The sequence below is a fragment of the Cenococcum geophilum genome (assembly GCF_001692895.1).
Source record: "Cenococcum geophilum 1.58 unplaced genomic scaffold K441scaffold_31, whole genome shotgun sequence".
Taxonomy (NCBI): Eukaryota; Fungi; Ascomycota; class Dothideomycetes; order Gloniales; family Gloniaceae; genus Cenococcum; species Cenococcum geophilum.
The window spans coordinates 975,088-986,299 of NW_027137589.1; the positions used below are offsets into that span (position 1 = coordinate 975,088).

The 11,212-nt window shown below is 47.5% G+C and overlaps 5 protein-coding genes across 5 annotated transcripts; 1 reads left to right on the forward strand and 4 right to left on the reverse strand.

The window, feature by feature from the left end:
• Window positions 1-10: 10 nt before the first annotated feature.
• K441DRAFT_688248 (DUF833-domain-containing protein) lies at window positions 11-1,047 on the reverse strand (the record flags this gene model as incomplete). Its single annotated transcript, XM_067652167.1, has 2 exons — window positions 11-922; window positions 982-1,047. 2 exons carry the CDS (start codon window positions 1,045-1,047, stop codon window positions 11-13), a joined length of 978 nt encoding a protein of 325 aa, XP_067502163.1.
• Window positions 1,048-1,954: 907 nt separating this feature from the next.
• On the reverse strand, window positions 1,955-2,704 carry K441DRAFT_662786 (uncharacterized protein). The gene has a single exon (XM_067649100.1). It carries the CDS (start codon window positions 2,543-2,545, stop codon window positions 2,087-2,089), a length of 459 nt encoding a protein of 152 aa, XP_067502164.1. The 5' UTR covers window positions 2,546-2,704; the 3' UTR covers window positions 1,955-2,086.
• A 675-nt stretch (window positions 2,705-3,379) lies between these two features.
• K441DRAFT_570023 (uncharacterized protein) lies at window positions 3,380-4,500 on the forward strand (the record flags this gene model as incomplete). Its single annotated transcript, XM_067643892.1, has 2 exons — window positions 3,380-3,408; window positions 3,576-4,500. 2 exons carry the CDS (start codon window positions 3,380-3,382, stop codon window positions 4,498-4,500), a joined length of 954 nt encoding a protein of 317 aa, XP_067502165.1.
• A 327-nt stretch (window positions 4,501-4,827) lies between these two features.
• On the reverse strand, window positions 4,828-5,866 carry K441DRAFT_688244 (Mgm101p-domain-containing protein; the record flags this gene model as incomplete). Its single annotated transcript, XM_067652166.1, has 2 exons — window positions 4,828-5,098; window positions 5,202-5,866. 2 exons carry the CDS (start codon window positions 5,864-5,866, stop codon window positions 4,828-4,830), a joined length of 936 nt encoding a protein of 311 aa, XP_067502166.1.
• Window positions 5,867-9,200: 3,334 nt separating this feature from the next.
• Window positions 9,201-10,973, reverse strand: K441DRAFT_614347 (monocarboxylate permease-like protein). Its single transcript, XM_067645675.1, has 2 exons — window positions 10,454-10,973; window positions 9,201-10,400 (listed from the first exon to the last, which is right to left on the reverse strand). The coding sequence occupies exons 1-2, from the start codon at window positions 10,790-10,792 to the stop codon at window positions 9,441-9,443; spliced, it is 1,299 nt and encodes a 432-aa protein (XP_067502167.1). The 5' UTR covers window positions 10,793-10,973; the 3' UTR covers window positions 9,201-9,440.
• Between the last annotated feature and the right edge of the window lie 239 nt (window positions 10,974-11,212).

The following is an 11,212-nucleotide window of genomic DNA, read 5'->3' on the forward strand; positions in this document are numbered from 1 at the left end:
ACCGTCATTGTTACCAGCCCTCAATCTGAAATTGGAAAGTCCTGTCACCCTTGCCTCTCTCGACGGGATCTCCTTTACCGTCATATATCGTTCTCTCGATAAACGTTAGTTTTCCTTTCCGGTCAACTAATATTATTGACTCTTTCTGCGTCCCATAAACCCCGCTTGTGGCATCGGCTATTTCAGCTACCCCGTTGGTATGCGCAGCAGCAACTTCACCCGCAAGCTTTTCCGATAATTCATCTTCTCCACCAACCGCAGGAATAACCGCAGGAACAAAAATACTGTTTCGGAGTTGCCTCAAATAAATATCCCACTCTTCTCCATTGCGCTGCCTTGGCAGGGTGTCAATGCTTAGCACCTGAAACAATCTTTCGAGCAATTCTTCTTTGCTTTCGCCCTTCGCCACACTCTCAGTAACGGCCGCTTTGACAGCCTCTTCACCCTGAACGATCTTCGGCCAGCTTCTATCGCCGTAGAATGAATTGCTGAGAGCATGCGTTTCGTTGGGCTCCCGTGCGACCCATATTAAGCCATCCATGTCCGGAGTTCGATTGGAGATGATAGCGAGGCCCTTTTTCCCGTGGTCGACGACATCCCGGATTTGCCCGAAGAGGAGGCTAAAGCCCCCAACGCCTCTGACCCCGTCCTCGTCAACAAGGCGCTGCGCAAACTGCTCGGTCGTCTCCGCCGAGTGCGGGTCCGTCATCAGGAACGAGTTCACGATGCCGCCCCTACTTTTCGCGCCCTGGACGATGGCGTTGTCTTCTTCGCGGTAATTGGTCAGGACGGCCAGCCGGCCTTGGCGTGTCACGCCCAACCAGGTGCCGTGGACGTCTCGGTGGAGATCGTATCCGCCGAGCACGTGAGAATTTGGGGGATCCCACCAGGTCGCATCTGCCGTCGGACGAAGGAGATATTCCTGTTTCTTGATGGTTAGGGAGTGCCCTTGATTTCCTGAAAACATTGAGGAGTACTGACATCTCTGTTGTTGAGGAGAATGAACGGGTATTGAGGATGTTCTGTCGTGATAATAGCGATGCACATTTTGAGAGACACCCAAAATTACGTCTTTCGATTCGCTTGACGAGTCAGTAAGGTGCCTAAGCTCGATGCCGATAATCTTGAAAGATGCTGAGGTAAAAAAAGGAAGTATTCTGTATACTAGGCCGACAGTGATCTCGAAGTGTTTGCTACAATCTCCGCGGAATGCGCTAGGGTTGTGTCTGCTTGGTTTGGCAAGTACAGACGCTGGCGGTGAAGGAGACAACTCCTGGTTATACGTGGTTCCAACGCGGTGGCTAAACATTCGTGCCATGAGCTGTCACGATGGGGTGAGCGGTTTGAAATGGTCATCTTCTCCTTGACTGGTACACTTCGGGACAAGTGGTGGTTACGGCATGAAAATTCGAGTCCAGCCTTCGCCTTCCTTGTGCACCTGACCCGGGACACTCGGGCTGACAAAGTCACTTTACCATTCTACAACCCACGAAACGAATTCGAATAGAAACGGCTAGAGTATAGAACGTGCAGGAGAACTAGAACCATCCATTTTTATCCAGGTGCAAAATTGCTTTTATTTTCAGACTTTGGTTTATTGCAGTACTTATTAGTAAATATGAAAGTTACAACTTTTAACTCGCATTAAGTTACAAGCTAGTCCGTGTTCAACCCTAGACCCCTCGGAAGTCTTACGTCTGGGTGATCAGCTTCCAGCCGCATCTATGACAGCATACTTCTCGACGTTCAGTACCCACAGTGGCTTGTGCCTTAGGATCGGCTTAATAGGCTTGGCGTTCGAATATGTAGGCGTGGTACCTGGGATGGACGCCAAGGACATACTCATCGAAATAGGCACATATCTCAAAGCATAAGTGTATTGCAAAGATTGCTAGGTGCCCGCAAAGTAGCTCTCTGGTTTTCACGTGCTTCGTGTGCATCAAACTGCTCTATGCTCCTTCATAGCTTTTCCGCACAAAGAAACATTAAAATATATCAATAACTATTTTGACTAAAATTTTCTTACGTTGTTAGGTTAGGTGTATACCACAGCCCTCATTTCTCTCTCTCTCTCTCTCTCTCTCTCTCAACCCTCCGGATTACCAAAGGGAGTTGACATGTCGCTTTCGGTATTCATACTATCATCTTCCACTCCGGTCATAATCCTTCTCCATCCGCGCATGTACACCTGGAGCGGCGGTACCAGCCCCAGCGTAAGAATCGGACTGTCGTCCTCAATCTCAAACCCCGAGCCCAGTCCTAGCTTCTCGCAAATATCCTCCAAACACTCCGCGACCTGACCAGCTTTCCTTGCCAGAAACCGGTAGCGGAACCCGCACAAATACACCTTGACGCCCACTTTCCGTAGCCGCGGTGGCTGCGGCCCGCATTCGTGTTCCACCATAGGAGGGCAGATAGCTTCTCCGTCCCAGCTAGGCGTCGCATTGGTCAGAAGAACTACTGGGATGTGGGTGAAGCAAATAGATTGGAGCGTGTCGGGTAGGAAGCTGGGTAGACGGGGGATACGATCCACATTAAAGCGCATACCGAAGAGGAGATTCGATGAAAACGGAGAATTAGAGTAACTACTGATTTACGAATTATAGGGTCATAATAGACTTGGAGTTAGGAACTAGTCTAAAGTTCTTTCCGACCTATAAGCTTACAAGCGACGAGTTAATATAATACGATTTAAGAAAGGGATATATCTAACTATTATAATTATTAGCAAGGTATCCTATGCTCTTTACACTAAAGGAAAATAGAAAATTTAGGTTATATATTAACTACCGATAATTAAATAGTATTACTAAAAAAAAGTTAGATATTCTTTACCCTTAAGGATAGGGTAGGAAACGTATAGATCTTTACGAAGATTAACTTAAAGAATATATACGACTAGATTAGGATTAAGGAAGGAGTTAAATAGAAGTAGCGTTTAGATCTAAGGTAGGTAGGAAGACTCGGGTGCAGTATAAGGACGTAGGAAGGCTCTTTCACGGAGCCTTGATCCTATTGATCCTATTGGCTAACTCTTATCGATAACGGTAGGACGAATTGTACCAGCCCAAGGGAGAGTGCTAAAATACTAAAGTACCGTGTAGAAATGGGGGATGTGTGACATCAACAAATTAACAAGTGCTGATATCACAAGTGGGCGTCTTTGTGCTTGAGTATTAAAGACAAAGCGCCGGCTCCTCGCGAGGAAGAAGGGCCGATATCGATAAACCCGTACTGTATGCTCATCGTGACCTCTTCTCCCATTGTTCGCTGCCTTCCATCTCTAACTTAGCCTCCGCTGCCTTCCTACGCTTTCCTCAAAGCTATTTTCTTCCAAATTTCTCCTTGGAGCCGATACTGAAATAGAATAATACTAGTCATGTTCGGAATCATAGCAGATGCCATTAAGTAAGTGCTGGCAGCCCCCGCTACTGTCCCGCGCTTCGAGCTCCGTAAGCTCGGCTCCAGCTCCAGCACCAGGAGCTCCGTCACCACTGCCAGAGCCCTAAATCTCACTTGGAATACTCTTAAATGCCTCTTGGTATCATCTACAACATTTAGCTGACTTATAGCAGTATTATAGCCGCTGTCCTCTTCCCCATCTTCGCCTCTTACAAAGCTTTACGGACCTCCGACCCCGCGCTGCTCTCACCATGGCTCATGTACTTCGTGACGCTATCACTCCTCCACCTTTTTGAAACCACCTTCGATTTCATCCTCTCCTGGATTCCTTTCTATGCCTGGCTCCGCCTCTTCATACACCTCTACCTCGTCATGCCTGGGTCGCAAGGCGCCGCGTTTCTCTACCGCGAGCACATTGATCCCTTCCTCGAACAGCACGAAGCTGAAATCGATACCTTCATCACAAACGCGCACGACCGCGCCAGAGCTGCTGGACTGAGCTACCTGAAGCAGGGAATCGAGTGGGCCAAGGTGAACGTCCTGGGCATGGCGCCGCATCCGCCGTCGCCGCCGCCAAGTCGGCACGCGAGCTATGCGCAGACACTCCTGTCACGCTTCAACATGCCATCCGCGCGAGGCGACACTGATTTTTATGGTCTCGTGGCCCAGGCGCTGTCGGGTGCCACTGGTTCGTACGGTACCCGTGAGGCTCAGGTGGAGGAGCTTAGTGCTAGCGGCACGTTGATCCCATCAGGGATCGAGGGCAACGAGGAGCGACTGTCATACTTGGCGACTCAGAGGCAGCGATTGATGGTGCTGTTGCAGGCCTTTGACAGGGAGCAGGTGAATCTGATGGATGAGAGGGAAGGGGAGAGCAGAGGCGGAGGATTGGCGAAAAGTAGGAGTGAGGCTGAGTTTGATCGTATTGAGAGGGAAGAAGTGGAGAGGGAGAGGGGAATGGGTTCAAGGACGCATTCACAACAATCACCAGGCTGGATGCCCTGGAACTGGAGTGGGAAGCCTAAGCCTTCAGAGCCAGAGGATTTGGCTTATGGAGAGACGCATGGACGATCTACCGGATTTGACCTTGGGTCTTAGCGATTGTATCCTCAAAAGCTTCTTGGGACGCAATAAATGCTGGAGTCATGAGACATTGGGTTATGAGCTGGATGTGCTGGTTAGATAGTTAACGGCCTCACTGGCGCTTACAGTAATTGGATTTTTCGGGTTGAGTTGATTTAGAGAAGAGAAATGAACGCTCTGCGCAATATTATACACTCTATAATTGTACACCCCGAGTGTAAACAAACCTCCGAGATATGCAAACCCAATGCTTCTCATGTCATGCAATTCCTATCTCTGGAAAACCGTCACTCCAGACCCGTCGTATACCTCTTCCTAATACTCAAAACCACCTACCCCCTCTTACATCTTAACCTCTTTAAACGGATATTTCACAACATCATCCTTCCTTACCACCAACTTTCTCTTCTTCTTGGTAGTCGCGTGCTCCACCCAGACCTCCTTTGTTTTCTCCGAAAGGAACTTTCTAATAAACCGGGGATCCCAGAGTTCTGATGCAATACCGATATCCTTACAGCACCGCATCAGTGCGTTCGATTTGCAGCCCTCAGTGGCTGTGGGAATGCCGTTTGGGTCGAAATATTGCATCTCGCCACGCGCTATTGAGACCAGCCTACCGGCAACACACGTCAGCTCAATACTCTCCTCTAATTCTGCGCGGTCCGTGCAAGGCCATAGAAACAAGCCAAGTGAGAAAGAGAAAAAAGATCCCATACCGTCCCTGCACCACAAGTCCATACTCCCTCGTGATCAGCTTCCCCGTCACAATGCTCTCGCCACGCGGCGCCAAACCCCACCCACCGGGTCCAAACGCCTTATTTAGAATCCGCCTGTACTTGATCTCGGGCAGATACACAATCCCATCCGGCTTGACCTCGACATCGTCCGGTTCTATCGGCGCCAGCAGAATCTCAGAGGTCTCGGGGGGGAAGGCCGCATTGCCGAGCCCGTGATATGACCGTGTCCAGTCGATATGCTTTGCGTTTCCGTTGAGCTCAAGCGGAGTGTCGTCTAGGCCGTCGGTCAGGGAGCGCAGGTTGCGGGACGATTCTTCGAGGGAGAAGGTACGGGCTGTTGGGGGCGGGGGTTCAGTGGGGGTAGGTGTAGTTATCGGTTTAATTGGCGTTGAGGCTGGTCGGCTTGGAGCAGGTGTAGTTTTCGGTTTAATTGGCGTTGAGGCTGGTTGACTTGAAGTAGGGGCTGTGGAGGTAGTAGATCTGTTGTTGGAGTTTACATAGGCGGAGGGGATGGGAGTGGTGGAGAACGGGCGGACGGCATTGGGACTCTGGAACGGTGCCCGGTAGGCAGTACTAGTTAAACTAGCAGATGGTAGTGAGGAACGAAGGAGCGAGTACACCCGTCGCGCGGATATGCTGCTCATGGTGGAATGGTGTTGTGTAATGATGAGGTACGGCGCGAAGTCACGAATTTCTTTAGCAAGGGCGCTCAGCCACAGCTGACTTCGCCACAGAATTTAGCGAAGGTTTTACTCGGAGACTTTTACCTTTACCTCCGACAGCTGAACTTTAGGGGTAACCACTAAATGGCGTTATCTAGGTTCCGGTAATCTAATCTGCTTGGCCCAGAGTTAGGTAGAATGTGGTGTTTATTAGATAACCTTTCTTTTTTAATATAGAGATATATAGATATATCCATTATATTATACTATATACAATACTTGTTACGGCTCGTACAAATGCCTCTAAACCGAAGCTTGTAGAATGCTGTATTACGAAGATACTAAGCTAAGGAGCAGAAGGAGGTCGAGGAAAGGACACGTCTATATACAGGAGCCAAGTCTCCAAGCGAGCCCCTAACTAGGCTGCATGTAGACGTCGTAGGGGCGGTGCCCCAGCGCCGTCACAATACTACGCATACAGCCTCTAGGCTATAGCGCTATAGCTCTATAGCTCTATATATACAAATCCTTCCTAGGCAGCTTAATATAAACTAGCAGCTATATTCTAGTGGTTTATAAACCCTTACGCTAAGGGTTTATAATATAACGAGACTAGCTGTCACGGGAGTCACCCGCGCACGTTCGTCCCGTGACACCTACGCACGTACCACTACTACCCCTATATCTTCGACCACGTTTCCTGACCTGTTCCTGTTCTGTATCGAACGTCTTGAACCATCACGCGTCAATGTACTTAGCACGGTCAATAGCTAGCAATCAAGCTTATTTGTAAACTGCTTTGTTGACTCCGTGACACTAGCCTAGTTACAGTAAGAACGTCTTAGTAATATTACGGACCTTATATTAGCAGTAATACGACTACTAAGAAGAGATATAAACGAGTTGGTTAAGACAGTACGGGAGGCGCTAGAACTAGTCAAGCTATGGGTAGCCCGAGTTATATAATGTTATAGGACCAGTTTAAAATATAGGAATGTGGGAATGCAGATGTGAGGCATATTTGCCCAGGTGTACGGTAGGGAGCAGGCAAGCCGAGTATGAGTCACAAGGAGAGTCGATGGAAGAGGACGATATGGTAATGAGGGTAGGCAATAGCCTCGTACAGAGACGAACCGATGAGGGAGGAAGGGTTGCAAGCCCGAGGAGCTTATAAGGAGGTGCCAAGGGCTAGCCGAAGGCTAGCCTTGGCAGCCCCTAAGAGCTCCCAGGTATGCACCCGAGTAAGGGATAAAATATCCCTTACAGCAGAAATGTAGGACGTACTAACGTACTAATATACTAACGTACTTAGTATTTTTTTAGACGCAGTATTATATATTTAAAGGACTATAGTCCCTACCTAGATAGTTCTCTTCTTTATAGTAAATGTCACAGTACGTGCCGACTGTCAAGGTACGAGGTACGAGGTGACTGTATATCATTGACAAACGATGTCGTGTGAGGATCTATGTAGGAGGTAAGGTGGTATATATACACGTCGCTCAGGGGTCAGGTCCGTGCTCATGCATACGCGTACACTCAGCCGAGCCACAACAACGCGTGAGGTCAGTGCCGTGACAGTAAATCTTAAAATATAATTAAAGTTAATCTATTAGACAACTACTCCACTAGTTATATTTACGTTGTTAACTTCTTATTTACCTATATAACTGGCCTATTAATAAGTCTACCGTAGTACTTACTATAAAGCTTCGTTATAATATATATATATATATATATATTTAAGTTAAATATTACTACTAATGCATATTCTATATAGGCAAAAGTATAGTACTACCAACCTTTTCCTAATAATTTTATTAGTGACTACGCTTAGTTTCTAGTAAGCCCTATCGGTGACCACGTTTAACGCCTCTGAGACCACGTGTAACGAAGCCTTGTAGGAAATACTACGGTGGACTTGTTAATGGGCTGGGTATGTAGGTATAGAATAGTCAACAACGTAAACACAACTGGTGGAGTGGTTGCCCAACAGATTAACTCCAATTGTATTCTGAGATTCACTACGAAGGAGAGAACTATCTAGGTAGGGACTGTGGTCCTTTAAATACACAACCGTACTCCTAAGAAATCTCCTTTGTACGTGATATACGCATTGTACGTATTGTACGTACGTTCCCCTCGTACACCGCGTACACTGCGTACAACGTCATGTGACCTCGGCTACCATTCCTCGTCACATGGTTCTAACGGATCCATTCTGGACCGTGCCTGTATCAACCAACTAGCTTCTTCCGACTCTTCTCTAAGTAGTCGTAACATTGTACTTAAAGCGTCCGTAACACCACGACCAGCTATACCCCCTAATCTATTTAACCTCTTCGTCTTGTTAAACGCCAAATATGGCCTAGTTTAGGGTGTTTACAGGGGGTCTCCCCCTTTACATAAATAGCATAGATTCTCATCAATTTGATCCTTACACGAGTTCTGACACATCTTGAGGCCTCCCTTCGTCACTACTTCGTCACCACCTCCGCCAATATCCGCCACCTCATCGTCTCTGTCTCTGCCCCTGTCTCTACTATACCGCTCTCTACTTATCACCCGTTAAATATTAGAAGACGGTAGTTATTTAGTTATATAACTACCGTAGAGCTACTTATCCACAGGGCTCCCAACGATAACCTTATTCCTTCATTTATCGTTATAAAGTGATATGGATACGATATTGAATCTTATGAATGAATGAATATTCATAAGCTTATGGATATATATGTGTGTGATTTGGAGCGTTGGTGCTAGTCAGTGGCGTTCGCAAAGGATTGTGAATACGCCTATCGTTCTAAAATATACGCATAAGTAACTAACAAACACGCAAATGCCAGCCTTCCTAACCACCCCCAATCTACCACCTACAACCAAGTCCTATGGTTTTCCCTACTTCAGAATCTCTTTTTGTCGAATCCGACAGCAGTTCCGATGATTCATCTAAAAGACGTAAGCCTTATTGGTTCGAGAGGCAGAAAGGGGGCGACGATTTGGGAGGACTTTGAGGACGATCACCTCTCTTAACACCTTGCTAAGCCTGGTGATATTTTTTATTAAGTCAATATCGCGATATTATCGCAATAATGAATATCTGGAGGCCTTAATGATATGAATACGATACGTGGTACGAATATACATTCATTCATTACTGGGAGCCATGCTTATCCATTTCGATAGCAGCCTGCCAAGTTGCCTGCTCGTTAATTTATGTTTCTTGGGCTGAATCTAGAAATCGTGTCAAATAGGAAGATCAAGTATGAGAACTCCGTTTATTAAATGTAGCTCTAGAGCCTCACTATATACACCAGATAGGTGGCAAATAGGCTGACGACGACGTCGTCATTCAGTCAGTAATTAGTAATAGAAATAGGTAATGAGACATTCGATGAGACATACGAGTCAAGAAAGAGGGTTATTAGTCATAAGTTACGAGGCAACTGAGACAAAGTACGTAAATACGATCTGGGTCGACAAATCGCAATGAAAAAGATAGCCAAGAGATTTGCAGACAAAATTCCATCCATGAGATATAGGAAGCATCCGAGCGTTATATCTTCCCCAGAATACCTTGAGGGGTTGCGGCCTTGCTCGCAAGCGCAGTACAACCACCGACCAAACACATGACGCCGCTGAATACGAATGCTTCAAAAAATCCTCCATATCTGTTGACAAGCATCCCATTAACCGGAGGGCCTATCAGAGCTCCAAAAGAGCTTACGGCCAACCCTATTCCTATGTAGGTCCCGATGTCTCGGGGGTCTTTAGGACAGACGGCAAAGGCTGCGGAACTTCCAGAGACTATCGCCCCCCAAGAAAACCCAAAGACAACCGAATATAGCACCAACGTTGCAGTGGTTTCCGCCTTGTTCAAACAGCAGATGGCAATACCGGTGATTACGCCCGCAAGTGCTAGTATGTTCAATCGCCCAAATTTGTCCGCTAGTACACCTTGGATGATACGGCCAAACGTGGCCGCCGCGTTGAGAATCGTAAGCAAATACGAGGCAAGTGCTGCGTCCATGCCTCTTGTGACCGCATATGCTGGGATGAAGAACAGTGGAGTTAATATGCCGAGGAATATGAAGAACACCGAGACTATTAGGAGGATGAAATTTGCTTCTTTGAAGGCCGCTCCGATGAAGAAAGTGGTTTTTCTTGGCGGCAGGCGAGACTTGACGGTCGCACATGAGAAAGCCAAAAGGGGCAACATGACAAGTCCAATGGCTCGCACTGTCCATCCAAACCCCAGAGAAGAGCTGTTCAGCATCTTTGACAATGCAATAGGAATAACGACGCCGCCGATGGATGATCCGGATAAGGCCAGGCCCAAGGCAGTTGCTCGTTTCTTGTCGAAGTATTGGGACACTGCTGCCATTGCTGGGAACATTAGAAGGCCTATGGCTATGCCCATCAGAACACCTTGCGTGAGCATGAATTGCCAATACTCGTGGCATAGGCTCGTCATCATTATGGAAAAGACGTAGAGGACCGCCGCCGGCCGGATAACCTAATGCCATGTTAGTGGACTGGCTTAAACGTCAATGGGGCCAGAAGACATACCCATGCGCCAAAACGATCAAACAATGGTCCTCCGATGGCGCCTGCTGCGAACTGGAGGAAAAGCGACAGGGATCCAATCCAGGCGATGTTATCTGGCGACTCCTCGCGGACCTGGTGTGTCATATAGTACTCCTGAAAAACGCCGAATGAGTACGCGTAGCCTACAGTTGAGAAGAAGATGAAAGCCGACCCAGTCACAACAAGCCACGCTCGAGGGCCGCCATCCGGCGCTTCCCCAAAATTGGGAGGTGTATTCTCTTCATCGAGTTCGGCGGCGATGATTGGCTTCTGTTCTTCGCCTTCGCACGAAACTTCATACTCTGTTCCTGTAGTCGCCATGTTGCAATAAGAGGTATGCAGTAGCTTATTCTTGAAATGATAGGGGAGGCGGGCGGACTGCAGGACGCTGCCAGGCTGTACTGTGATGTGGTGGAACGTAATACATTATGAGTGAAAACAAGCGGGATGTCGAAACTCATTATATATGATAAGGTCAATGATGGTCATACGACCCCTAAATGATATGCACACCTCCTACCCAAACAGGCTTGGATTATTCCCGTTCAGTTTAGAAAGTCACCATTCTCACTACCATTCTTACTACCTATAATACCATCTACCTACTTTTAAGCTAATTGATTAGATTACGTAGGGGCCCAAAAGGCGTTGCATGAGCTAATTTAGGTGCCGCTACCTTTGCCCAGCGCCTATCCCTTAACCCGTCGACGTCCATCGAATATGTGGTGCGTGCGGAACACC

Bases quoted from the DNA above. Each gene is read 5' to 3' on its own strand.
- K441DRAFT_614347 (XM_067645675.1), bottom strand. From the start codon at position 10,792: ATGGCGACTACAGGAACAGAGTATGAAGTTTCGTGCGAAGGCGAAGAA. The intron at 10,401-10,453 runs GTATGTCTTCTG...ACATGGCATTAG, and splicing joins TTGATCGTTTTGGCGCATGG to GTTATCCGGCCGGCGGCGGT.
- K441DRAFT_662786 (XM_067649100.1), bottom strand. From the start codon at position 2,545: ATGCGCTTTAATGTGGATCGTATCCCCCGTCTACCCAGCTTCCTACCC.